Source organism: Apteryx mantelli, chromosome 26 (genome assembly GCF_036417845.1).
Source record: "Apteryx mantelli isolate bAptMan1 chromosome 26, bAptMan1.hap1, whole genome shotgun sequence".
Taxonomy (NCBI): domain Eukaryota; kingdom Metazoa; phylum Chordata; class Aves; order Apterygiformes; family Apterygidae; genus Apteryx; species Apteryx mantelli.
In genome coordinates, this window is record NC_090003.1 from 4124117 (window position 1) to 4151977 (window position 27861).

Genomic DNA, 27861 nt, shown 5'->3' on the forward strand with positions numbered 1-27861 from the left:
ATGAAGGGGTACATCTGGGTATTTGTGGCAACTTTACTTTGTCAGCAGCTCTGCCTCTTCAGAGTGATGGCAGCAAAGAAAGAGAGAAAGATGAAGAAAGAACCTAATCAGTATACAGAGCCTTTCAATATTACCCTGTCAAACAGTGAAGAACTGCATGGGCATCCCAAGGTAGGTGCTTATGTGTTGTCAGTACTTGGTGGAATTCATTTCTGACTGTAATGTAATGCTGGCTCCTTTTTTCATTGATTCAAGCAGGCTTGCCAAATTCTTTTTGTTTTTAAAGAACATTCTCTCTCTTGCCTTGGCATGAATTATTTTTTAGCTTATTGAAGAAATGACTGGAATACTGCAATTTATGGTGATAATCTGTTTTAGAGTATGCATGACTGAAGTTCCAGTTCCATTTTAGCTGTTTAAGTATAAAGGCATTTGGGAGTCCTAGTGTATGAATTATCCTTCTTCAGAGACAACTGTTCGCTTTCAGAAAGAAATGAAGCAGATGGGCTATCATGACACAATTATGATAACTGAATATTAGTGAATCTCTTGCATGCAAATCCTTGAATCTTTGAAACATTGTGTCAAAAATGGCTTATGCAAACATTACATTATAAACACCTGAGCATGTCTGAGCTTTCTCTGTGCTGCACCTTCTACCACTGAGGCCGTAGTGATTGAAAAATCTTAGTGTAGTCAGATGATCTGTTTAAGGAGGCATCAAGTGACAGTGGCTCTTGCAGGAAAGGATTTAGGATGAGGCTAATTGTGTATAAGTGGCAAGCGTAAGATTGTGTGTGTGGTACTTTAATCTTTGCTCTGATAAGTTGCTAGGCATAGTGAGTGAATTTTGCAGGGCTGGATCCTTCCAGTTAAGGGGGAGAATCACTCCTGGCTGAAGGCTGCAAAAAAATTCTAATCAATTGATCAGAGTCCCCAGAACCTTTTAAGATGAAAATTCACATAGAATGCTTGGGAGTAGGAGAGAGGGTTAGAGAATTAAAAGCAGGTCCTAGGATTCAGAGCAGGATGAAATGAAAGGGAGACTGCAACAGTGAGAAAGGAGGGAGTCTTCCCTAACACACATCCCCCTTTTCTGTCTCTCCCACTTGCATAAAAATCTCCCTTGTATCAAATGGAGATGACCTCTAAAACATGACTTTGATCACAAGCATTAGGGACACAGTCACTATAGCAATGCAGGAACAAACCTGTCAAAAATTGGGGCATGGCTGAGGGGGCAAGTTAAAACAATTGGGCTGACATTTTAAATATCCCATTCAAAGCCATTGTGAGAGTAATTGGTTAAGGTTGGGCAAGTCTGGGAAACAGTATTCTGTATTAAAAGGCTGGCTGCTGCACTTAAAACGATCATTAAGGAACTGTAAGCAGCACTTCTTCAACTAATTTTGTATTTATTGCAGGGCTTTGTCAGGACAAGTTTTATGCCTGTTAAATTCTTAAGGCGCTCAGATTCAATCACCTTCTTCTGCTTCATTCTTCTTTTGCACAAGGGGTCAGATCCATATCTGGTGTAGCTCAGCTGCAGTCCATTTTGGAATTAATTTGGTCTGATGGGAAATATATTGTACCATAAGGAGGATATATTCTGACTGCAAAAGCAAGGCAGAAACTGGTCCTGGTTTATTCTAATATAGTCATATACATATTATTGCTAGAAGATACTCATTTGGAGGCTCGTGGGCGTATGTTAAAACCAACATTGTTTGGAAGCTGCAGCTTCTGCATTGAAATACTTTGCTTTAAAATTTCCATGGTGAAGGTTTGGCTGCTGTTAGAGCTGGAGAGAGAGCTCAGTAAAGATGAGCTCTATAAAATAAAGATGGGACCAAACCAAATCTTGGATGTAAATGCTCATGAACTCTGCTTGGTATCCACTTCCAAATTTTGCAATGTGGGCTTTTCTTCTTGGAATCTCCCTAAGATTGAAGTCCACACTCTAGTTAAGTATTGCTTCTAAATGTCATGGATGACTATTGTATTTTATATTTATATTGCACCTGCTCAAGATAAGGGTTTATTTTACACCTACTGTAAAGGCAGCGCTTATGAATTGCCACCTTCTCTAGTGTCTGTTAATAATCCTGGATTAAAAGGAGTGTGCTTATTGCAAAGTTGCTTACCTTTCAGGTGGCTTTTTCAAAGGTTTTAAAAAGGAATCCTTTTGTTTCCCTTTGCAGTACAGAAGCAGACACTGCCTTGCACCCATGCATTAGTCAGCATCAAGATGATGCGACCAGCTCCTCATTTTGGGTTTAGAACAACTGGCTGCTGACAGAAGGCAACTTAAATGCCATAGTAAATAAAGCACTAGATGTGAAAGATGACTAGACAAAAATGAGTGGTTTGTAAATTGCCACTAAATTCCTATCTTATTGTGAGCAGTAACTGATACACTTTGAAGAGGCAATTGGTCTCTTTAGGCAGTTGTAGAGAAGCTGAAATTCAACAACAGTGCAGAGAACTGCGTACTTTTTCTATACTGTTTTGAATACAACATTACTCTTCTGAAGTATCTCCTCTCCTGTTGATTGTATGGGGAGGAAGTTATGAAATAGTGGAGCTATCCTTACTTAACCCATTGAACTAAAGCAAGGGTGAAAGCAGTCCTCTCCATAAGGCCAATCTCTTTGAGTCTTGAAGGTACTTCTTTGAGGAGTTTTGTTTAGTGAAAAGATGCACTGCACAGGAATCTGAAACAACAGCAGTGTCCTATTTCATTTCTCTACAGTACATAACAGGAAAAATAGAATTTTTTTTGACCTTGTACAATAAAAATTAAGGCTGTTTACACATTGGAAGACTCAGTGGCCAGCTGGTAGGTTTATCAAAGCAGAAGGAGCAGGAAATGAAATATTAGTTGAGAGTATTGATTTTTATTCGTACTGTTCAAAAAGGTATGTTTGTTTTTCCTGTGATTAACCAAAATATTTTGGAGCAAATTTCTCTTGTGCCGTCTGTTCAGTCAGGAGCTGAGAAAGCTCCCCTGTAACATTCACGATGTATGGGTTATACGGTGAAACCTCTATCTGAAATGGGGAAGCTGAAATCTCAATTATCTTGATCATCCTGATATTTCTAAGGAAATAGTAAGAGTCCCTTAAAGGTGGAGATTAGCCTTTTTTTTTTTTTTTATCTTTGAGTTGCTGTCAATGTGATGTACTTGCCAAGCACATGAGATTTTTCTTCTCTGACACAGATGGACTAGGAGAAAGAGCAGAACATGGATGGATACAGAGGTTTTTGTCTACAGAATCTTCTTCCTTTGGCTGGGTGTGGCTGAGTATCTGCAGCTTCCACTTGCCAGGCTTGCTTTTCCCTTTTTAGGCATGGAAGCTTGTCTTGCAAGAAGGTGTAATGTTAAACCAATAAGGGCTCAATGGTAGTAGTTTGTCCAGTGGTGACTGATCGGAAATAACCATTTGATACCTGTCTGGGTTAGATTTGCGGTAGCTATGAGAGTCGGAGTGCTCTTTGTTGCATGCCTGAACTATGTTGAAAATTTTTTTGAATGCCTGCTTCCTTGTGCCTAGCCTGAATGTTGGCAATACTTGTGCTAATTAGTGCTTCCAGATGGAGAAAAATCCAGTTCCTTGATTTCAATAGTGTCTGTTTTTAAGGATTTAAAAGTTGTACCTGACTGTAGCTAGATTGTTTCCAGAAGTTAAATGTATTATGGATCTAGCTATGTGTCCACACTCAGGTAAGGCGCAGTGTGAAATGCATTCTTCTTGCTTGGTGTAGTGTTTTCTTCTCTGTCTCCTTTGGGACAGAAGTGTCCTCTGAGCACAGAGTAAGCCTATTGTGAGCTCTCCAATTTCTGTCTAAACTGGCTGGCATAGGATTTTATCAGTGGTATTGAAAACTGACTAGATTTTCACACTTAGGACTTGTTAATAATAATGCACTGGGCTAGGCATTGCTGAAGGAGGCTAGTGAGAAGCTGCTTTTTTGGCATACGGATAATGTATTAGCTGTGAGCATGCTGAATGTATGAACCATACTGATTATTGAAGTGGTCATCTCTAATATTATTTGTCAAACAGAATATAGCCTACACCCTTCAGTTAGTGGAGCTTTTGACACTGTCCCCCATAACATCTTCATAGAGAAACTGATGAACTATGGACTAGATAAACGGGCTGTGAGGTGGATTGAAAACTGTCTGAACTGTCTGACTCAAAAGATTGTGATCAATGGCATGAAGTCCAGCTGGAGGCCAGTCACTAGTGGTACCCAGGGGTTGATACTGGGGCCAATACTGTTTAACATCTTCATTAATCACCCAGATGATGGGAAAGAGTGCACCCTCAGGAAATTTGCAGATGATACGAAATTGGAAGGAGTGCTTGATAGACCAGATGGTTGTGCTACCAGTCAGAGCGAGCTCAACAGGCTGAAGAAATGGGCCAACAGGAATCTCAAGAAGTACAACAAAAGAGAACCTCTTTTTTTTTTTGAACTTCCTGCACTTGGGGAGGAATAACCCCATGCCCCAGTACCAGGCTTGGGGCCAACCAGCTGGAAAGCAGCTTTGCAGAAAAGGACTTGAGGGTCCTGGCGAGCAACAAGTTGATCATGAGCCAGCAATGCGCTCTTGTGGCAAAGAAGGTCAGCAGCATCCTGGGCTGCTTTAGGAAGACTGCTGCCAGCAGGTCAAGGAACATAATTATTTCTCTATACTCAGCACTAGTGAGACTGCATCTAGAATGCCAGGTGCAGTTCTGGGCTTCTTTGTGCAAGAGAGACATGGACATGAGAATGCAGCGAAGGGCTGTGAAGATGATTGAGGGATTGGAGCATCTGTCATTCAAGGAGCAGCTGAGAGAGCAGGGATTGTTTAGCCTAGAGAAGAGGGAAGTGTTGGCTCGGGGAGTCTTATGAATGTGTAGACTGGTCATGAGTAAAGAAGGCAGAGCAAGACTCTTCTCAGTGGTGCCCAGTGAACGGACAAAAGGCAATGGGCAAGAATTGCAATGCAGGAAATTCCATTTAAACATGCAAAAAAAGATTACTGTGAGGGTGGTCAAACACTGGAACAGGTTGCACAGAAAGGCTGTGGAGACTCCATCCTTGGAGATACTCAAACCTGAGTGGACGTGGTCTCGAGTAACCTGCTGTAGTTGACCTAACCAACAGGGGAGTTGGACTAGACAGTCTCTAGAGATTCCCTCCCATTTCAGCTGTTTTGTGAATCTGTGACAGTGTGAACTGCTCATAGGGATGGTTCAGCTAGATTCAAAGGAAGCATCTTAACATGGGGAAAATTATTGACTCAGCTGTCCCAGTGAAATTTCAGGAACAATTTGAAGTAAACAGGATTTTACCTTCAGTGAAATTTCTGCAAAAAATGGTGTAATGCTTTTAATTCAGTTATCCACTAGCTGGGAAAAGACTTCTTGAAATTTTATTTCCTCTGGAAAGCAGCACTCCGGGACACCCCTAAGTTATGTGTGGAGGAAGAGTTCTCTACCGCCTGTACCACTTCCTTTTACAATCTGGTCTTACCTTGGCAATTTCCCAGTAAGGTAGTGCCTGGGCATGAACTTGGTTATTTTGTGTGATCTGATAAGACCATTGTTTTCAGGCAGAAAGCTAATGATCCTGAGGCTCACTCCCCTTTAAGGGTGCTTAGAAAGGGAACAATTCAAGTTCTGGGTTTGGGTCCAATGAAGGTTGTATGTGTCTGTCAACCAGAGAGGCTAGAACTGTCTCTCACTTAATATGTAAGAGGAAAAGAAAGCCGAGGATGAGTCCAGCTCTGTTAAACTGCTCCAGATCCTTGCTGTCTTAGGATCTAGTTTTTCCATGGTAAGCTCAAAGAATTTACTTGCAATAAGTTTGAATTTATCACAGTACCGTAATTCAAAGCAGGTGTCACAGTTCTGCTCCATCCCCATTTAAGCCTGTTGGCTCACATGATACACAATTGCTTTTCTCAAGGCAGAAGTTCCAGTGGGAAATAAGAAGTGCCCTGTTCCTTCCTGAGGTCTCTGTTCTTTGCTGAGGCCTCATTTCAGCCTAGGACAGGAGGCATCCATAACAGGTGCTGAAAACAGCCTTAATGACTGATAAAACGAATGCTTGAACTTGAGTGCTAACACCAGAGCTTTTAGCTTTTGGATTAGAGGCATGACTTATTCTGGAGTTGCAGAAGGCTGCAATGATTCTTCTGTCTTGTCAAATATCTAGGGCTGGGTCTATCTGGTTTATTACTTCAGTCTCTCTGAATTATTTCTCTGGGGCCTTTTGCTTCCAATTTGAACAGCAGCTGGTTAAATAACATTGCACAGATTCCATTCCTCCTCTGTAAAGTGATTTCAGTCTTAGCCTGAAGTGGCTGATTGTGTGTGTGATTGAGGAAAGTGTTTTTGTGTCTGACAAGTTTTAAAGTCCTGTGAGAGCATGGGAGAGACTAGGCTGTGAGCTATCTGTAGTAGGAGATGTAATCTTACATGTCCTGAGTCTGTCATCATTGTCAGTCTCATGCTGGCATACTCTGAACAGGAAGGGCTATGACAAACGAGAAGACACTTCCCAGCACCTCTTTGTGGACCATGTACAATAATACTGTATACATAAATCAGACTCAGTATGTGACTCATTGAAATAATTCAGTGTGTTTGGTCTCCCAGCTCAGGGTTGTTTGTAAAGTGTTTAAATTTCACTATTAATGCATATAGTCCTATATTAGATGTATTTTCATCTGCTAGATGTTTTGTGCTGCATCTGTTTTATTAGTGCTGTTCAGTTCCTTACCTTTCTGAGAGTGTCTTTGCCTAGAGGTAAAACTCTGCTTGTATGTTGTACGTTCAGGGATAGCACTGATTATTATTGCAGTACAGCTAACGCAGAAACAACCACTATATTTTCTTCTCACCCAGAGTACCTCTTGCTCACATGAACAGTTCCATTTGATTCACTTTAAATTCATTATGGGTGTGACCACCGAAGGGAATTTGCGTTTAAGTGGAGGCAAGAAAGCTTTCTGAGATACCTGTTTAGAGAAGAGAAGAATAATTTTGCAATTGAAAAACATAGCAGGAATTTATATAGGAATTCCAGCTGGGATTTGGCTAAGATACCAAACTTAACACTTCTGCTCCGGGGAAAATTCCTGAGAGATCTGTAAAAACCACAAGTGGTCAGGACCTTGGTTTTACATCTCATTAATAATCAAGAGTGTGCATAACCATGACTTATTAGCAGTTGACAGGATTTTTTGTGCTTAAAAAAAAGTGGTCTGTCACTTTTTAACCAGTTCCAAATAAAATACGCTACTGAAGTAAATCATTTGCTCCTAATTTCATAATGAAGTTGACAGTACTTTGCTGGTGTAAATCAGGCATAACAACATGGAAACTTGTGGATTAAGATAATTGAAATGAGTCATGTCCAATTTTTGTCTGGCCACTGCTTAATTATTAAGCAGAGAATTCTTAACATTCATGACTGATGGACCAATACATTTGATAAATCTTTGAGCAAAACTTGCAAGGCAGTAACTTCAGGTATGAACTCTATGGACCAGAATGGTTAGGTATATGTTCTTGGAGATACATCTCTAACTAATTGCAGGTGGAAAGGGTGCTGTTCTCTCACAAAACCGTAACCTTTTCATACTCTTTCCATCCTTCCCTACCTGAAAATTATTTAGCTGTGCCTGAGAGCATTCTGAGGTGCTTTTGATACAGGTACAGACTTTTATTCATCCAAACTCTGAAACTATACTTTTCCGTTTCATTTTGGTTCCTAACAGAGATACAGGCTGTCTCACAGTATCCTTGAATTTCAGGAAAGTTCAGATACAGTTCAGATATTTCTCAGAATCCAAGCTCTGCTGCTTAACCGTAGATTTCTACTAGTAGTTTTTTCTGTGATGGCTGAATCTGGGCCAGAGTCTGTGCATGTCTCAGGGCAGTGCAAGCTCTTCTGGGAGCTACAGAGCCAGAAAGAATCACAGGTTCTGCCTGTGTGCAGCAGCCTAAATTACAGCTCAACTTGTCTTTTATTGTGAGAGAAGTTAGGGAGGGAGGGGGCTAATTTCTTGTCAGTGCTGTAAGCTCGTTCTGAAGTGATAGGAGACTCCAAAGTAATGTTAAAAGACGTGATTGAAAGTTCATTAAAAATTGATGGCAAGATTTCTGTTTGTTTTTTTGAGGCACTGGTTCAAGTGTTAAGGCCTAAACTTGATTTCACTGTATTTAACATGAGAATTTTTCCTGACTCCTGAAGTTTAGGTTTGCTCTGTAACCAGCAGCCCAGGAGGGACAAGTCTCCTTTGCTGGGATTCCAAGGCTCTTCTCAGTCCTGAGTGATACCTGAGTTGGCTGCAAGTTCTCTCTGGCTGTTGGAGGCTGCCTCTGCCAAGAAAAATAGAGGCTTGCATGCTTATTGCTGGGATTGCTCATGCATACCATAGTAATTAAATAATAATACCACAAGGATGGAACATTCATTTTAACTGTCAATCATGCTTGTGCTAGAGAAATTGGGGAGTGCCATGGCTGTCTTTCACAGGGATTTGTAATTTAAGGATGCCACTGGAGAGATTATTATTATTTTTTTAACTTTGGGAAGTTTCCTTTGTCATTTGTTTTCCTGGGATGTGCCATCTTTCCTTCTTTTTTTTCCCTCTGACAAGACATCTGCTCTCTGGCCTGTTTCTGCTCAGTTGGAGCTCCAGAAAGGCTGCAGACATCTGTTTGTCTTTGCAGTTAAAGCTCAGAATCTACCCAAGACTGCTGGCTTTTGCTGCTGGCTGACCTGTCTTCCCATTTTTGCAGTGGAGGGGGATGTATGCCTGTTTTGCAGCCTGGTGAGACCCTGGGATATTTGAGCAATCTCTTCCACATCTGCAGCAAGTGCTGCATCCTGGTTCCTAAGAATCTGGTCTTGTGTTTGCTGTGTTCTGGAGGCTGTGTTTCTGAGTTCCTGCCACATGAACCATCCCTTTCTGCACAGATGGATTGATTTTGTTTTCCTTTCCTTTGCAGCTGTTCTTTTGGTGACTTATGTCACAGCATTGAGGGAATACTCCATCCTGCCTGAGCTGGGTGCTTCTGTTATCTGGGTACTTCTTTTTTTTGTGAGCTGCACTGCAGCTTTACCACAGACCTGTCAGTCCCCATCGCTGGGGGAGAAAGGCATCTGCTTTCTTTGGGCAAAGCACAGGTAGACTTTTGCACGCTTCTACATTTATGAGCTTTGTAAACTTAGATGCTCATAAATACAGTCACCTGTAGATATGACCTTCACCTATATGGTGGTGCTGTGCCCATGTGTTTTCAGATGGAGCAAAGTAGGAAAGAACTGAGTTCTCCCATCAGAAACATTTAAGTCTCCATGAAACTCAGATAAAAAATATTTCACGTCTGTTATGGAAACAAGCTGCACCTGTTGTGCTGTTCTAAGGACATCTGCAAACTTTATGAAGGTTTGCTTTCGGGCTTTACATTTGCATGTTGGAATAGATGGAGAGGTTTGTACCAAAGGACGATCTAAGCATGTCTTTGATTTCCTTCTTATGCTTTGCAAAAATCAGCAGTCAAGCAATCTCTGAGAAGATTAAAAAGTGTTTCTGAGGTTACTTAAACTCGCAATACCTGGGATTTTCTATGGAGCTCCATTTCCACTCATTTCCAGTGAAATTTAGGAAAGCTACTTAAGTCCTGGGTGCTGTGGGTAAAACCAGTGAATAATAAATAATGTAACTAAAACAAACAACTTACTAGAACCCCTTGGCTAAACACTCAACCTACAACTGATTGTAAACATGGTTATAAATGTAAAAAGTCTGTTCAAAGCTAATTTGTGTACAGAAATAATGAAGTAGATTGCTATGAGTAGCTTGTCTTGCTCTTGTTTTAGAGAAGTGCTAAATCTGAGCATTGGGGGAGGAGTGTGCCTGACAACCATAACTCTGTCACTAATTACTTAATTACAGAGGAATGCATGAACAATATGGCAAAATTACTTGGGATAGCCTTGCTTTGGCTTGGAGCACAGACACCAGCTACTATGTTTGCAGCCATCTACCTGGAGGGAAGGATGAGTGGACTGTCTGAATAGAGCAATTCGATAGGAGTAGATCTGTCTATGGCTCACGTCTGAGCAGTAAATCACCCAAAATTGCTGAATGGAGAAGATAGAGTTGGCTTCATAGAGTTGCTCAGACGTATGTTTAATAAATATCTTTGCTCAGTTCACAACACATTTGTGATTTCTGGGGGACTGTTCACATTCTGCTGGTTTGTAAACTACCTATTGACCCAAGCTGTTTGAAATAAATACTTGTTATCACAGGAGCTCAGAATTATCTGGACTAACGCATTGTACTGCACCCATGTGCCTGGATGCATGCCGGAGAGCTTTCCAGGCTCTGCGTCAGCTTAGAAACACCAGCATTCCTTATAACCACAAGCTGGAACTCCAGCACACTTCCAAGATCTACATTTGAAACAATTTATTTTGCAAGAATTTTTCAGAGCAGATCATACAGACTGTGGTCTTTTCTCTTCCATATGGGCTTGCCCTGTTATTTCAAGACAAAATTTGCCATCTCCTGAATCCAATTCCTGGTGCTCTTGGACAGTGACATATATTGCAGGTATTGGGACTGCAGCTCTACCTGCATTCTAAAGTTGAATTGTTTCCTACTTGATTCTGCAGAGTGTTCGATGAAAGGGAATCTGTGCTTATAAGTAGTACTAGAAATTCTATCAAAACTCACCATGGTACTCTGAGAAGTGGTAAGTGCTTTAAGGAGCCAAATGAGACATGTAACGAGCAGACTTGGATGTTTTTGCTAACTTCACTGCATTGAAAGCACCTTGTAAGGTCACTGTTACTACAGAGGCCACTGTGTGTAGAGTTGGAACATCTGAGCTATGGCAGAACTGTGTCTAGTAGTCTCAGACTAGTAGGAGCTTAATAAACACGGGCAAACACTTCCAGATCTGAAAAGTGCACTGTTGTTGACAGACTTTGCTTCCATGCTTTTCCTGCTCCCATATTGTTTTCTCCCTGCTGAACAGATGGGTCAGTATTGATTTATTTTAATTCATTTAAATTTTTAGTGATCTAGGAATCCTTTCAGTGTTCTTTAACCCACTCTGCCTTCTGTTACTTTCCTGCTGGAATTTTCATCTGTACCTGTTCCATCTCACTGGGAGAAGAAAAACCATGTTTTTTGAATACATTTCAAAAGTTGCCAATAGTGATTTTGGGGGGGGGTGAGGGGAGGGTTTTTTGTTTGTTTTGTTGTTTAGGTTTGAAGTATTCATTGTAGTATTTCTGCTCTGGCTTTTTCATTAATGAATCTGAATTCCTAAGTATGATTCATGAAACTTTGGGAGGGCTTGTGCTTTTATCCTCACTGTAATGGACATTTGGCATTCTGGTGCATGAACAGATTGGAACCTCCATAGTCAACAGTTAGTTGTTTTTGACAGGAGGTTGGCATGGTATCAATAACAAATGATTTCTGGTGCTGTTTTATAAAATTTAAAGTTAGAAGTTCATCCCAAGCCCAGGAGAAGAACAACAGGAATGGCTATTTGATCACTTACTTCTGATTGTCTATGGGAGGTGAGTACTGGGAGTTAGAGTCCGATATGAAGTGGACCCAAACTCCTAAGAACAGATCCTGTTTTTTTGTCCAGACTTTGTTTCAAAGGAGTCCAGAACTGGGCGCTGTAATCTCTCAGCTTCTCTAGATGATTTCTCTATGGCTGTGATATACTTGCAGAAAATTGGAAGGTGTAGGTAGTTAAATTTGCGAACATGCATCTTTTCTCTGGTCAGACATGGACTTTGTTTTTCATGTGACTTGTTTTCCTCTGTGTGCATTTGTCATTCTACAGCCTGTAATTTGAAAACTATGGAGCATTTCAAGGTTTTCTGTTGGTTTAGGCAGCAGACAACAGTCTGGAGATTTTGCATTCTCTTAATTCATGTAGTGGCTGAAGAGATACAATGACATCAATCTTTGCTCTTATTTCTCTTCAGATTCTAGAATCTCCGGATCCTCGAATCACAGATCCACGACGTACCTGGATCTCCTTTGTTCACCGCCCGGATGATGGCAACACCTCCAAAAGGAGATGCAAAGGGAAAGACAAGAAATTAGTAGGTTATTGCTAGATTGACACCAGCTAACAAATGTGCACCATGGCTTCCCTTCCCACTGCTGTTACACAAGGTGTTTTTTGTGTTCCCAGCTTTTGCATTCCTACCCCAGAGATCACATTTTCGTTTGTTTGTTTCATTTCTTAAAGTATTTTTGAGAAGTTTGGGATAATAAGTGCTATATACTTTGTAAGGTGGTAAGTGTTTGTGCATTCTACTGTCAGCATTGATTATTGTTTAAACCAGCTGTTTCTTGGACTGAAAGTAGCCTTTTTTCTGCTGAGTAAAAAGAAAATTAATGTTTTGCTTTCACTATAAAATACAGACATCTCAATAGATCATAATCAAGGTAGGGACAAATCATCACAAGCTATATTTATTTCAAATTAACGAGTTACTGCTCAGTGATGTTACTGCTCAGTGATGACTGATCATGTGTGCCATTCTTAATCTGCCATTTAGACAATCTTGAATATGGTTGAAATGAATTCCTTTTATTTCCTAGTGAGCAGATAGACAGAAGTGCTTCCAAGCAGGTTTACTGCAGTTTACTGGATGAAACAGGAACTCCCAGGCCACAAAATACATTGAAAGAGCGTTGATAACTCTGCTGCATGTTCATACTACCAGTTTAAAGCCCTAATATGTTTTGTGGATAACCTTTTACAGGTGTTTTAAATTAACTGTTTCCGTTTTTGTGGGAGTTCTGCTGTCATACCAAACATTCACATACTTAATGTGGTCATTCCGTCAAGCAATATATATTAATAATGTAAAATGTGGCTAGGTGGCTGTTCTAATTAGCTGATAGGCAGAATAAGAAGCAGCTTAAAAGGCTGCAGGTATGTTACTTTGGCAATACTGGAAGATGAAGAAGCAGCAAACTTAGCCTTGTGCCTGTTGTGCTTCACACTGTTTATATGTACCTGAAGAACTCGTTAGTGTTTACCCAAGCGACATTCATCCTCCCACATAAATATGTGAGTAAATTCCAAGTGCTGGAATCCACTGATGGCTGGAGAGCCAGTTTAAGATTTACTGCATTAGTCCTTTAGTTGGGCTGACAGCAGAGAGGGGCTGATCACGTGGCTGACAGATTTGTAGACCTGGCTCATAGCTGACAGAATTTTCAGGATGTCAGTGCAATTGCCTGGTTCTAATTCTGATATTTTTCTTTGGCTACTTCCTTAGCGTGGCCTTGTTGGGCCACCAGGACCTCCTGGCCCCCAGGGACCTCCAGGAGCACCTGGTGCTGAAGTCACCCGGGAAGTCCTTCTGCAGGAGTTTAAGGATATATTAAAAGGTAAAGATCATAAGACCTTTCTGCTTCTGTGACCTATTTCTTTCAGTAAACACCACAGCAAAAAAGGAACGGGCTTTGCAAATGTTTACTCTAAAGCATTCCCTTACCTAGCAATGAAAAGTTAAAAAAAAAAATTTTCCCTAGTGCTGCTTAGTCCAAATGTAAGAGTTGAGTGCAGAGAAGAGGTCTAATGACACAGCTAATAGCTTCATAGACTAGGCTCTTAAACTAAGTCTTTCTTGCTTTACTTTTTCTCTTCTCCTCAGAAGCCATTGAACGGCGGGCATCCCTGGCTATCTCAGCCCATCCTAGCCAGCTACCTCCACTCCTGCTCTCCTTGGAGGAAGTTTCACCCCACAGACGCATAGAGGAGGCGTTCCACTGCAAACTAAAAGGACAAGTTGTTGTAGATAAGAAGACCTTGGTAGAACTTCAGAACTTCCAGTCGGTGAGAGGAAGTCACAGACTGAACCTGTGCAGCTCCACAACAGCCATTGTGCATAGATCAGCTATCGTTCCCCTAGTCTGCAGAGCTGCTAGGTGGCTTTGTAGATGAAGATGTTTCCTGAAAGGGAAATCTGATCCCAGAAGCTCATCTCAGGCCTGGATGCTGTGAATACAGCACTATTTTTTTTTTTTGTAATTGACAGAGGTGGGATCTCATATGGCAATGTCAGCCCTAATGCTCAACTGCAGTAGGATAAACATTTAGCTTTGAGTCCGCTCCTTCCTGACAAACCCGAGAGGCAGATTACTTCTCTTACAACTCGGTTGAGTATCATTACAGTTCTTACTGAAGTGCTAACAGGTCTATGCTGTCTCACAGGTCCAAACAATAGTCAGTCACTTCATTTCAGTTAGTGATAGAGAAAGACTCGTCCACATTTGGCATTAGTCTGAAGGATCTGTTCTCAGTGCACACCCTATTTTATTCCAGAGAAACTTTCAGATGTAGAAGAATGTCAGAGGCAGACAAAAGTCACTTGGCATAGATTTGTGAGCCCGCAAACAAGAGGCATTGTTTTGTTAGATGGGTCAGTCTTCGTGATAAAATTCTATATATAATGTCTTACAGAGGACTAATAAATGTTATCTATACAAATTCATTATGGTCATATTATAATGATAAGCATACCATTAGAGGATGCTGTAGGTCATTATAAGCATAGTTAAAAGCAGCCTGTTGAATTTGATAAGTTATTAAAACTTCTACTAACCACTTATGAACCAGTTGCAAATAGGACCTGAATTTGAAGTATAAATGTTAGGTGCAAAGTACTAGCTAAATACAAATAGTTATTTGGTAACTGAGGAGACTTATTTTGGACCCTGCAATCAAAAAGACTTTCTAATAGCACAGAGCCTTTATGTACATGGCTGCTTTTGTGATGTGACAAGAAGAGTCTGAAGTGTGTGAACAGGGAATATGGCTCTCAGTCAGCAGTGTTTGCTGACACTACACTTGTAGCAGGTACTGAGCTTTCTTGGCAGCTGCACTGAGTCCTATCTCTGAAGAGTCCTGTCCAGCAGATCCTTCCCTGTGGAGTAGCTTTGCTTTTAGAAAGACTTCTCACAACTGCAGGACTAGAGGCAGTGGTTATGTTGCCGGATGGGTTGCTTTCCTGAATCTTTCCCAGATACACTAGTGGCAGCCTGGTTTGACAGCACTATGAGTGCTGGCACAGAGGCAAGATTGTACCTGAAGTGTGGGCAAGACTAGAGAGATATGTTGCCTCATTAATTAGAAGGAAAAATATGAATAAAGACATCTCAGCAATCAGTGCGTAGGCTGATGCTTTCCATGCTTTGTTATCATATGCCTAGCTTCTTTCTAATTGCTCCTGGCCCCGAAGCTGATGTGGGAGGGCTGGCAAGCCTCTGGATGCCAGCCTTTCAACTTTGGGACAAGAAGTGTCTAGTTTTAGCTTGTGCTCTGATATAGGGTGAATTTGGCAGGAGGGAGACAGTGGATTCTCTTGCAAAAATGAAAATGTTGTCTTTAGAAAGTCCAAGGGAGAGAGAGAATTCCCCTACCCTTGTCCTGTCAGTTTAACTGTGTGGAGAGCCAAGGGTTTGATACTTTGTGTTGAAATGATAGGAAATGAATCTTATTCCTGGCTTTGGACTAGCTCCAAAACATTTTGAGGTAAGTGGAAAGACAGCGTGTGCTGGAAAAGGACCTAGCTCTCCTACACTCTGTCATTTGAGTCTGGTGCCTCTGTCACTCTGACATAGAGTATTCAGAGGGCTTGATGGTTTTCTCATCCTTCCACACTAATTCTTCTCCAAAAGCATTCCTTCTTCCTCTTCCTCTTGGTCTCTCAGTTTTCTTAGTATGTGGAATGAAACAGGTGATACTTCTTCCCTCACACCTCTACCTCCAGTGTCTCAGTCTTTGAGGTTTCTGACAATTGCTGCTTGCAAATGCTTTCAGAAATATACTTTACATAGGAAGACTTGAAGTAACTGCAGCCTCTGACAGGCCAAGGAAGTGGGATTTATCTGGGGCCCAGGAATACCACTGGAGTTGTATCAGATCATTTAAGGCTAAAGTAGCCAATGTGCTGTTCATTCTGAAAGATCCCATAAGTTCTGATGTCTCTACTGTCTTGAGATCAGGCTAAGCGTCTATGGCAGTTGAATTTAATGCTGCTTTTGGGAGATCAGTGGATCCCCTGTGCTTTATGGTTGTTGCACAGCACAACTTACCCATTTCTTTAACAACAGATAAGTAAATGCATCCACAATGTTAATCACTGAAAAATGAAACTGGCAGTTCACATCTCAGTTCCTCTGTGCATGGTTCCTACTTTCTACCAGGAAGTAAACTATGGAATAGTACCTTATGGAATGTATGAGGGAGATATGGGGACAGGGGATGGGCTGAGGAAGAGAAGCTGTCCTTGATTTGAAGAGAATGGTTGCACACTAGCTTGTTTACTTGTTTTCAGGTTACTTGTTGAAATAACAAGTTTACAAATTGTTAGTTTCTCAGGTATAAATTCCTGCAGCAGTTGAAGCAGCTATGTGAGTATGCAGCTGTGAAGCAGCAAATGCAGCGGGGAGCTCTAATTGGCATGGAGTTTAATGGAGCATTTTTGCCCAGAGAAACCTCTCCTTTCTCAGAGCCAACCCTTTGCATTGTCTACTTCTATGAGCAGAAGAATAACAAAGCCACAGAGGGCATGAAGAAACAGGAATGCTTTATCAGTGATAATTTACTGGTGCCTAAAATTGCCTTCCATGCTCAGCCAGTGGTTTTGGAATTAGGTTGCTGATTCTGTTAATAGCTGTAACAAGAAAGGAATGGATTAACTATGCGGAACAGTTTTGCACATACAGGGCTTGGCTCTGCTCTCACAGAGATGTAAATCAAAAATAGTGCTACCACAAATGATGGAGTAGTGATAGCATAAGAAGAGAATCAATCACATTTCATAGTCTTTGCAGTTAGGGTAGCTGTTATATTTGTGTGCGTATGTGTAAAGAAAATAGAGCTCCTTTTGTGTGTGTATATATACGTGTGGGCATATGCACACACCAATGCACATTGATAAATAAAGGGACTTAGAAATCATGGTATGAAACCTATTTGTTCTGCAGTCCATTGTTAGTGTTTTCCCCATTATGCATATTTGATGTAGTGAGAAAAGCAATTGCTATTGTCCATGAATACATTTTCACTACCATGCGTGTACATACAACATTTCTAGCAAGATTTTGTAAAATTTAAGACTTTAGCTGGATTCTGGACTGGGCATCATTCTTCTGTGAGCCTTGCCTGGGATCTGCTGAATAAATGCAGGTTAGTAATTTCAGTCCTTCTACAGTGTAGCAACTCTGTACACAAATACCACCATACCCAAATATCTTCAGCCGTATTTCCTTTCAAAGACAAAGCTAAATAAATGATTCCTATTCTGCATTGTGAAAGCTTGTAATTTCTGGTCATGATGGATCAGAATGGGAAGGCATTTAACTTTTCTCTGATACTTGAACAAAGTTGTTCCACTACTACTTTTCTGTAATGTAATAGCATCTACAGCAACATTGCTACCAATTCTGGCACAGTCTTAGGCCTCTCTCTCCATCTACTGTTTGTAAGTGTACTCAGATGTTGGGCTGTTGAGAACTTTTGAGACTGCCCAGTTATGCATTTGTGCATATAACAGAATATACCATGTGTGCATGTCTTTGTACAAAGTCAGGTTTGAACAACTCTTCTGTCCCACAAGACCAATGCAGGACAATTCTCTCAGGAGAGCATTCATGGGAATGCATTTACATTGCACAGAATGCCCTTGTGGTGGAAGCAGAGTCTGACTAATGTGCTTTCTTGGCCCACTGAAGCCAATTGCTGCTTCTTCACAGCTCTAGCCAAATCCATATCAAGCAGGCCAAAACTAACAATAAACACTTCACGCAGAGTTTATTTTAGCCGAAGTCAGATAATCTGCTGCGAGTTTGACTCGAGACTGCTTCCTTGCCATAAGGAGATGCTGCATGCTGTTTTACTAGGTTTTTGCTTATTCTGTAGAATTCAAGGCCAAAAGAGATTGAAGCTAAATATGGAATCTGTAAGAATCCAAGGGGTGTTTTTTTAACAGCATCAGAGCAGTCTGACTTAGACCTGAAGTGGGTAGACAACCTCTGGAGACCCATATGATTGTTTCCTCTGTACTTGTATCACAAAAACTTTGTATAAGCTGTCAGGTTTTTAAGTCTGGGAGCACTACTGGCCCCATCTAGGAAGTCTTTGGAAGTTGGAGGGACCCCTTGACTCAAATAATGGGAATATTGCATATCAGAAGATCAGTGGAGGCTAGTGGCCACTAGGACCAGCAGAGCGTAGAGATGCAATAGGCAAGGTCTGAGATAGGGTGGCAGAGCTGCTGCTGAAAGACTTAAGTCTTGGGCAGGCAAAGCCAAGATGAGTTAGCAGAGTTGGGTAGTGAGTAATAAGGGTATTTTCACACCTGATACTGATAATTTTGCCTTTTGGGGGCATCAAATGCTTAGAGAGAGTTCATTCATAAGATGCGTTCTGGTGAGATAAGGCAAAATTTTTCAGCTCTATCTTCATGCGTGTCAGCTTTTTATTTTTGTTGCGGGCAGATGTAATTGGTGAGGCTGCTGGGGATTGTTCAAGGTCCGATTTTCTTATTTTACAGCCTCTGGCTAAAGGAGCTTTTCTCCGGGGGACGGGCTTAAATCTGGCAACAGGACGTTTCACAGCACCTGTGTCTGGCATCTACCAGTTTTCAGCCAACGTCCACATTGGTGAGTTTGGTCCACAGAAGCCTTCTCTATACCACTGGAGAGGTGCAGCAAGGAGTCCTGGAGCACTGTCTGGGTCTCTCTTGGGTCCTGTTTGATCTGAAGCATGTGCAATGGTAGCCCTTTGCAGTAAGCTCTCAGCAACCCCTTTGGTACCATGATCTGAAACCCTGGCCTTAGAGCTGGGTAACTTCACCGGCTGATAGCCACAACAGGCTGCTCCACTGCAAACCAAACAAATCAATGCTCCTTATGGAATATGATATTAGGGTCCAAATACACTGATGTGGGGAAGGTATGACTTCCATAAAAGACATTAGAAAGAACAAACATGATAGGATAGAGATGAATCGAGACAAGTTTTAACTGTGACATGTCACCAGTGCATTCCTCCGATTATATTCATCCTTCAGTGATATTTTAAGGGTGCTCTCTTAAGAAGCTACAATGTTATTGGTGACTCTGTTAAGCCAAACACCAGCAAGTCGTTGTCTGCTATGTTGCAAAAGTGTTCATTTTTGTTCCACTGCTTTCCCAAGACCACAGTGAGTTGAAGAGTAAAGTCCAGCTCCGAGCCAGAGACAATGTCCGAGTGTTGATCTGCATTGAATCTCTCTGCCACCGATACACGTGAGTTACTGCAATGCTGTCTTGTCAATTATTTTTGTCAGATGCCATGTGAACAGAAAACACCTTACAAACTTCCTTTCAAAAACCTCCTGGACCATCTAAAGTGTCCTGAATGTTGGTCTCCTAACAGGTTCCAGATTCAGTGGAATAAACAGGTGTGTAGAGAATTGTAGTATCTTTTATTAATCCAGCTAGCAGAGTTGAAAAGAAATTAAACTTTTAGGCATGGCCTGAAAAATACGCAACAAATTCCAAGCTAAAACTTGTCAGCACAACAGCTCTTAAAAGATGACATAATTAAGTTTAAGCTAACTTTGTTTTAAACCAGCTGGCTTTAGTTCCATTCGTAGACAAGCTGTGGCAGCAGTGAAGTCAGTGCAAGATTCATTCAGGTACTCTGGCAAATTTTATAGCTATTTCAGAATAGAGGTCGCTGATGTGCTTGTGGAAGTAGTGAATTTGATGGGCCAATGTTTCAACCAACTGTGCAAATCAGATTCATCAAGAATGAATTTTGAACCAAAAATGCTTGTAGAACTTTTCCTAAGAGAGTGATTCCATCTGGCCTTTAGGCTTTGTGTGTGTTTTATTCTGATTTTTGACTTTTCAGTGGATAGTGCTAATTGCTCTATATAAATAAATACTGCATATGTTGAGAGAGTTGTGAATGAAATGGTCTGAAATTGGGTGTAGCTATGGATGCTGAAAGTAGAAGACTGGGAGGGAAATGGAAGATAAGACTCTTCTGTCATGTTTTTCGGAGACTACAGTGTGATTATGGTTCTGAAATACTGAAGTTGTTGTGATTTTTACAAGTTTTATTAGCTGTGAATACAGTTCCTTGCCTGTCCTGACTTCACACAACCCCACACTCATCAGCTGTTTCCTGAACTGAACAACTGAAGCACTTTGCTAAATCCCTGGGGTGTACAAGTTGTCGTTATGGTTACCTATTTGACCAACCAATGTGATCATTTTTCCAAGGAGAGATGTCCCTGAACACCCACCACTCAGCTATTATCATAAACATACAGAATGGGAGGAACATTTTAATTTCATGTCAGAGATAGTTAGCTCAGTTTTTATAATTTCAGCTGCATTCTGAATGGAGCACAGCATTTCACAGATGTTGCCATTCGAAGTGCTGGAGTGATGAGAAGAATGAACAGGTAGAAAATTGAGGTGTATGGGTCCTGAAGCAGAAAGTGCAGGACTTGCATAAAGGTATCTCATACCTACTCACAGCCCTTAGGAGCCTTGTGGAGCTTGCTCAGATGATTATGCAGAATTTTCCTCTGCTGGGGGCCATTAATAAACCTCTGCTAAACAAGCTCTTTTATTAGGCTGTAGTAAGCTTTGGTGTCACTCCTCATGTGATGGGCCATGCCATCAGCTGCTGCTGTTTGCTGTGCTTCTGTTACCCCTTCTGTTGCAGCGCAGAACTGCCCTGTACCTCAGTAAAGACTAGCTTCCTCAGGAGGAGACAGTCAGGCTTTGTTTGGAGGAAGGGTCTGGCAAACACCTGGGAGGGCTGAAATGCACCTAGCAGGGGGCAGCACTGCTTGCATAGCTCATCCCCTGCCTCTGAGGCCACGGCTTGGCCTTTGTCTTGGGAGAAGAAATGCCTGTGGAGAGCTGTGCGGAAGATTTGCTCTGCCCTGCCTGCAGATCCCCTAGGGTGGCCACAGCAACACTTTTGCAATAACACCACTGAAATATATCCATAAAACAACTCCAGAGGTACAGTTTAAAATCCAAGAAATTTGCTCCTGGGCTGGCCACTCCAGCCTTCATCTTCCTTGCTCCATCACTTGGAGCACTGCAAATGGGACTGACCTCTCCATGGCTCTTCAAGTTAGAGACTTAATTGGAGCATAAATTTGACATGAAATGTCATATAACAAATATCAGCTTTTCATTGGCCTGTGGAAAAGATCTGCTTTGTGCCAGAGTACCCATTAGTAACTAGGGTAGCAGGGAGCTGTGTGCCCACTGACTGGGTAGGAAGACAAGGAGCTTGTTGATCAGAGCAGCTGGTACCTGTTCTGCTTTGTAGACTGTTTTATAACAACCTTTTATGATTGCAGCACTTTAAGTGAGGCAGTGACACTCTGGCTGCAGTTGCAATGTCAGAAGAAGGAGGGGAGTGCATCTTCCCTCTTGAAGGGATGCCTTATGTTATGGTAAGCTGCAGGACTTATGGGACATCTCATTTCTGGCACTTGTGAGAAGTCCTTGAGCTCATGCTAAGAACTTACTTCAGCCTGATCTCAGAATCTGGGACACCTGCTGACACTGAATGCTTTAAGGGAAGCCCAAGCTTTTATTCGCATGGCTGGAACAGGCAAGGGTAGGGCGGAATGTTACTGTCATTTTTACTGGTAGTGTAAGTGATAGTTCAGATCCCCATTCCTGTGTTTCACTGTGCATGGCAAAGACCGCTTACATTCAAGCAATCAGACAAGTTTTCCTTTTTGCAGTGGTAGACCTTCTTTATTGCACCTACAGCAAACTCCTCTTTATCTTAGCAGTTTCATCAAGAGCAGGACTTATGCCCCTACCCCTTGGACTCCCCATGGACAGTCACTGAAGGTCCACAGAATCTTTTTCTACATGCTTTTGGCTTGTGGAAAGATATTCCCAGTTGGTGGTGTTGACCTGGTGAAGTTTTCAATAAAGATTTGCATGAGTCAGTGAATGAAATTTAGGAAGCCACTCAAAATGATTTAAAAGTGAAACTGATCCTGTGGATCTCCAAGAGTGAGAAGGTATTTTTCCTTTCTGAACTCTACTCTACATTTTCTTTAGTTACAGAATAATATAGAGGATCAAAATTCAGTTTTCAAGTAGCACAAGACTTCTGATTTCTCCAAGGTTTAGAGAGTGTTACAAAGAAACTGAGATAGCTGAAAGTGATTACTTGGATATAGGTGAAATCTGATTGTCATTTTTTACACATCTATGGAGTGGGTGCTAATGGAAAAGGATCTCATTATATGTTCATTAGAAAGCTATTTGCAGAATATTTCTTAAACTCCAATCTCATTACTTGAAAATAAGTCTCTGATTTATAGAACCTATGAAGTCATTGCACATTGGCTTGGGACTTGTTTGTTTTAAAGACCTGATATTTTTAGAACCTGAAGCACTTTGGAAATAATTGACAATAGATACTTTTTCAAGCAGGAAAGATAAACCATTTCAAAAAATAAATGAAGATACCAGTGGTGAATTTTTCTTCCTTATCTGATTCCCCAAGCTCCCACTGCTTTGATGAAGGCATCAGAGAGAAAACATAGCGGTTTTCTTCTGGGAGGCTCACTATTCTCTCCAAGGACAGCGTCTGTCTGTATGTCTCTTTTTTCTTTGCTGTCCATTTCAGTCTTCCTTACAGTACCATTATTGAAGAATGGATGTCAGTCTGACTGCTTTAAACATGGCTTTACCCTTGCTTCCTTGTTCTTGTAAACACAGGCACAAAGACTTAGCCAAAGCATGCTGTGGAGGTGTGGCTTAGCTTTACCTGAATAAGAAGCTTCCCTGCAGGTTACTGAAAGTCGTGTGCCTTCCTACATTGCAGGTCTTTTCCTCTGTAAGCTCCTAACAAACTCTTCTGGTACCAGCTGGGATGTGTGTGAACAACCTTCTTGTCGCCTAGTGCCCAGGCAGATTTATTGGGATGTTTTGAGGTTAGTTTGTCATTCTGAAGAATTTATAGCTGCGTTCTCCAAAGAACAGTAGCAGTAAAATTTTTTTTTTTTGCTTAGTCAGGACTGATCCAAATAATAGCTGTTTAGATTAGCTCAAGCTCTGTGATATCTGACTCAGAGTTTTCATCAGCTATCCAGGGTAGCCATTTATGATCTGTTGTCCTACAAGGCTGTTGTGGGTTGAGTGAGTTGAACAGCGGTGGCAGTAAAGTGGGATCAGCACTGGCTCTGAGACATCTCTCATTCTCATTTGGTGGGTGAGAATATGACTGGCCTGTGGAGTGGAAGGAAGGTGGGTGGAGGGATGGGAACCTGTCTGGACAGACATTCTACCAGCACAGGCTGAGTTGCTACCAGTGCTTGTGGAATTTCCTGAGGATGTCTATGTACACAGTCATTCATTTCAGGGAGCTGAAAGAGCCCTGAGGGTTTTCAGTGGAGGGAAATGGAAACTGAGAGGCAAGGAGACAGTAAAAGTAGGAGAGATTAATGGTGGGAAGTTCCCACCCAAGTTAAGCTTTTGGCAGGATATGATGCATAGACTGAGCTCTTCAATCAAGCTGGTGCCAAGTGTCTTGTGCTCTCTGGGCCAAATTGCCCCTACCTCGTATGCATATTATTGGAAAAGGGGCTGGAAACAGTGCATGCTTGCACTTGCTAGGTTTTGTCATTGCCCCTTCATGGAAAAAAAAAAAAAAAGAGGGGAGGAGTTGGTTTTCTTGGGAAAACAACTAGAGCTGCTATCCACTGGCATAGCAGATTTCAGAAGAACCAGTCAGGCAAGGAGCTCTGTGCTTTTTATATTACTTTGGAGCTGTGCTTACATGAGTTGTTCTGATGGTTGCTGTCTTAGGCACCTCCCTCTACCCATACAAAGAAGCAGAGTTCCAGAAAGAGAGGATGCCATAGAGAGAGGCCGTCCTACATCTTACTACTGCAAGGAATATGATGGCTGCTAGAATATTAGGATGTTAGAAAAGGACAATGCTTGAAGGGTGACCTGGAGCTCTCCCTCAAACTTTAACTGGAGCACAGTTTCTTTGGATTGTAGGTGAGCCCTGAGCCAAATGTCCTCCCAAAATAGCTTTCTGCTGCACAGTATGTTTTCTTGCATAGGCTGGCTCTGTATATTGTTAAGGTGAAATAGTCTTTCACACCTTGGAAGTGAATGGACTGTTATTGACAGAATGCATATAGCAAGGCTCTTTGTAGAATAGCAAGAGTATAAGCTGTTATGGGGGTCAACAAGCTGTTGGATGTGACATGTAGATAAAGCTAAAGGGCATGTTTAGCACCTGCGTGAAACTGGGAGATCAAGGCCACAGGACCTTCAAAAAGGCCTCTGTGGCAGGAGATGGCTCCTAGTTCCTGGCTCCAGTTGTTTCAAATTCACAATCCTGTATACTCAGTAGGTCTTCCATTAGTTACGACAGTGAAGACATGGTTCCACTGTTCTCTTTTTGAGGCATCTGATTACTGCTAGACTCCAGTAAACAGGCCGCTTGTTTAGTGTGGATGGATGCCTGAACACCAGGTCCTACCTCTAGGGAGGCCATGAGACAATTTTGCTGCTTCACGTACAGCTGTTGTGACTGCCTTAGCTGCTTACCCTGCTTATTCTATTTTTATTTTGCTACTATTTAGGTCTTTGGAAGTCATCGCTGGTCTGGAAAGTAACAGCAAAATCTTCACTGTCTGTGTGCATGGCTTACTGCAGCTGCAGGTAAGCCTTCACAGACTGGAAATCAATGTGCTACTTTGTCATGAACAGAGTATGGCAGGATGCGAAGTGCTTTACTGGCATGGCTGAATTTTCACCAGGAGGCAGGGGAAGTTTTTATTAACCTCCTTTCTAAGATCAAAGAGGTTAAATGACTTGCCTGGGGTGACTAGAGAGAATCTGTGACAGGGACCAGAACAAAAGCCAGATTTCCCTGTTGCACATTCTCATCTTAAAACACAGTAGCAACCTTCCCTCTAAGAAATGACAATAAATATTTTTCTCTCTCAAATCGCCATTCAGATGTCCTGCCCTGTACTGTCAAGAGGGGCATCATATTATGCATTCATATAAGGGAATCTGAAACAGAGATGGTCACTTGGCTGCAGTCACCCAGGAAGAGCCTGGTGCAGTAAAGACATAGTCGAGTAATAAACCTAGAGCACAGTTTCACTACAGAAAGTTTCCTCCACCAAGTGAAATCCTCAGTGCTGCAATGAAAATTACCGATCAGATTCTGTCCCCAGAAGTCACAGAAAAGGACAGGAGACTCCTATGCTCAGCTCATGGTACTGAAATGCTTTTATTTCTCATATTACACCAGGCTGAAGTGTCAGTTTTTTTTCCTTTCCCTTTTGTTCTCTCTGCAGGCTGGTCAGTACACCTCCATATTTGTGGACAACAGTGCGGGAGCTCCCATCACCATTCAGAATGGATCAGATTTCATGGGCATGTTAATGGGTGTGTAATATCAACATCTGCAGCAGTGTAGCAGGGAAGAATATGAATTAGAGCCTTGCAGTATATATTTGACTGAAGAGATGTTTACTTTGACCCTTGAGGACTGCTTCCTGTAACTTGTTGGCGTCTTTTTAAACACAGCGAAGAGCCTTTTCTTTTGCAGACACTTCAGCTTGCTTTCAGGGGTTTTTCAGGGTGCACACCAGTTCATCATAAAAATAAACTTTTATAATTCAGAAACAAACTCTATACTATTCAACTTGTGCTTCACCAGATGCTCACTGAACAATACACTGAAGTGTGGAATTTGTTACTTTATAACTTTGTCACAATAACGCTTGTAATCAGCATGTCTTTGGCATTGATTTTTGGGGTGTTCGAGTTTGTAAATGAAGGATTCAGAGGAGAAGTAAAGTAGTGGCTATATTCTGTGTGTTGTGGAGGAAGGAGACAAGGATTTGCCAACAAAACTGTTTTTTCATACAATTGGAAAAGGTACAGGCACTCTGTATTACTCAAACTTGTATATACCTGGCAAGAGGCATGTTGAATACTCAGACAATGCCCACTTTGCAGGTGTGAATGCAAGGCCCAAACTCTTCAACTGTGGTTCTTTGCATCTAAATATTTCCTTGATCTATTGATGAAACTGAACACTTTGTTGCCTGCATAGTTTTGTTTTTATGAAGGGGTAAGACCAACCAGACAAGGGCACCAGTTCTAGCATGATCAACATGTATTCTTATGTTTTAGTAAGATGTAAATTTGGTTTTGGCCATATATTCATTTAAAAATGTGTCAAACTACACTAGAACCAAAAGACAGGCAAAGACAGTGGGACAGCCTCAGATCAGATATGGCACCTGTTTATGGTGCTTGTTGGACTGCATTGAAATAACGAATGAAAACCTAGGATGACGCTTACTTCCACTGGGTGGCGAGGGTCATATGAAGTCTATCTGAGCTCTACTTGAAGGTTGCAAGTGCTGTCAGAGACCCTCTGAAAGCCAACTTGAAGGCAGTGAATGTGTTCTCGGTTTGTACAAAAGTCTCAGTTTGCAAATATAAGCATGCAAAATTGATCCTCAAAATCAGCTTTCCATGTAGCACCAGACTATAAACTCATCTTAACAAAGTCAAAAGTTATTGACACTTCATGTGTCAGTCAGGATGTTGCCCAAGATGTGGTTAACAACTCTGTAATTAAACAAACAAACAAACAAAAAACCACTCATTTCATGTACCTCTGTAGCTTTCCCCTTTAGACTTGGCCCTTCTGTTGATGCAACTTAACTAAGGAAATGGCTGGATAACAATCTGATAAATAGGTAATAGCAAGGCCAAAAGTGGAGTCCAGATACTTGATCCTGAATGTCCATGGTGAATAGGAGATATCCATTGTATAATGTTGTAATTTTTGATGATCTGCTGCAATATCTTCATGCAATGAAAACAGAGACTGCTGAGGACACCAGGAGGCATGCAAGATTGTCATCCATTGCTGTGTCTATAGGTCAGGATGATCAATATATGCTGTTTCTACAAGATCCAGTAATACTGCTGTTGAGGTTGGTGCACAAAGATGTCTTATTTCAAGAGCTGTGGAAAAATCTGCTGTAAAACAGACGTGGCTGAAACTGCTTTTTTCATCTCCATTCTAAATACCTGGAGACAGATCTTTAAGGGAGAACTAAATAGTATTTTCCCTTTGCTAAGAATGTATTACAATGGTACATAATGGAAGAGAGAGGAGAGAGTAGCAGGAATAATCTAATAGTACTATTCTATACACAGGTAAATTCATCCTACTAGTCAATAGAATGAAATTGTTCTAACTGGATCTGTGTGGCTGTCTAAAATATAGCAGCTATCAAGGTATATATTACCCTGAAATATTTCTTGCTTCACAATATATGTTAGCAATTCCTATGGATTTTTTTTGGGAAAAAAAAATGCTTTGGGAAGAATGCACTTCTAAGCATAAGCTGTGGTGCTCCCTTGACAGATGGAATGCACACCCATGGAAAGGCATAGCAAGTAGCCACAGTAATGATTTTGGGGCTTCAGAAAGCACACAACACACATGAATATCACTAACCCTGTCAACAAAGGTTGGCTGTTTACATTGGGTTTTGATGGGGTAGATGTAGTCAGGGCAAGGGCCCTATATCCGAACATGTATTACTCTACTGTACTTTATACTGTGTGAATATTTGTAATAAATTGGGCTGTTTCGTATATGACTTACAGCAACAAAATCAGTGTGTTGTGACATTCAATGTATATTGTTATACTTATGGGCTTTTTTGAACAAACCCTCACTGTTCTTG

The 27861-nt window shown here is 41.4% G+C and overlaps 1 protein-coding gene across 1 annotated transcript; it reads left to right on the forward strand.

Moving 5' to 3' along the window:
- On the forward strand, positions 1 to 27861 carry C1QTNF12 (C1q and TNF related 12). The gene is made up of 8 exons (XM_013956051.2): positions 1 to 171; positions 12031 to 12150; positions 13342 to 13453; positions 13720 to 13901; positions 18625 to 18733; positions 19270 to 19360; positions 24715 to 24793; positions 25441 to 27861. The coding sequence occupies exons 1-8, from the start codon at positions 1 to 3 to the stop codon at positions 25537 to 25539; spliced, it is 963 nt and encodes a 320-aa protein (XP_013811505.1). The 3' UTR covers positions 25540 to 27861.

Coding starts and splice junctions, on each gene's coding strand:
- C1QTNF12 (XM_013956051.2), top strand. CDS start 1: ATGAAGGGGTACATCTGGGTATTTGTGGCAACTTTACTTTGTCAGCAG. Junction 18,734..19,269: donor TTCAGCCAACGTCCACATTG/GTGAGTTTGGTC, acceptor TGCTTTCCCAAG/ACCACAGTGAGTTGAAGAGT. Junction 24,794..25,440: donor ATGGCTTACTGCAGCTGCAG/GTAAGCCTTCAC, acceptor TTCTCTCTGCAG/GCTGGTCAGTACACCTCCAT.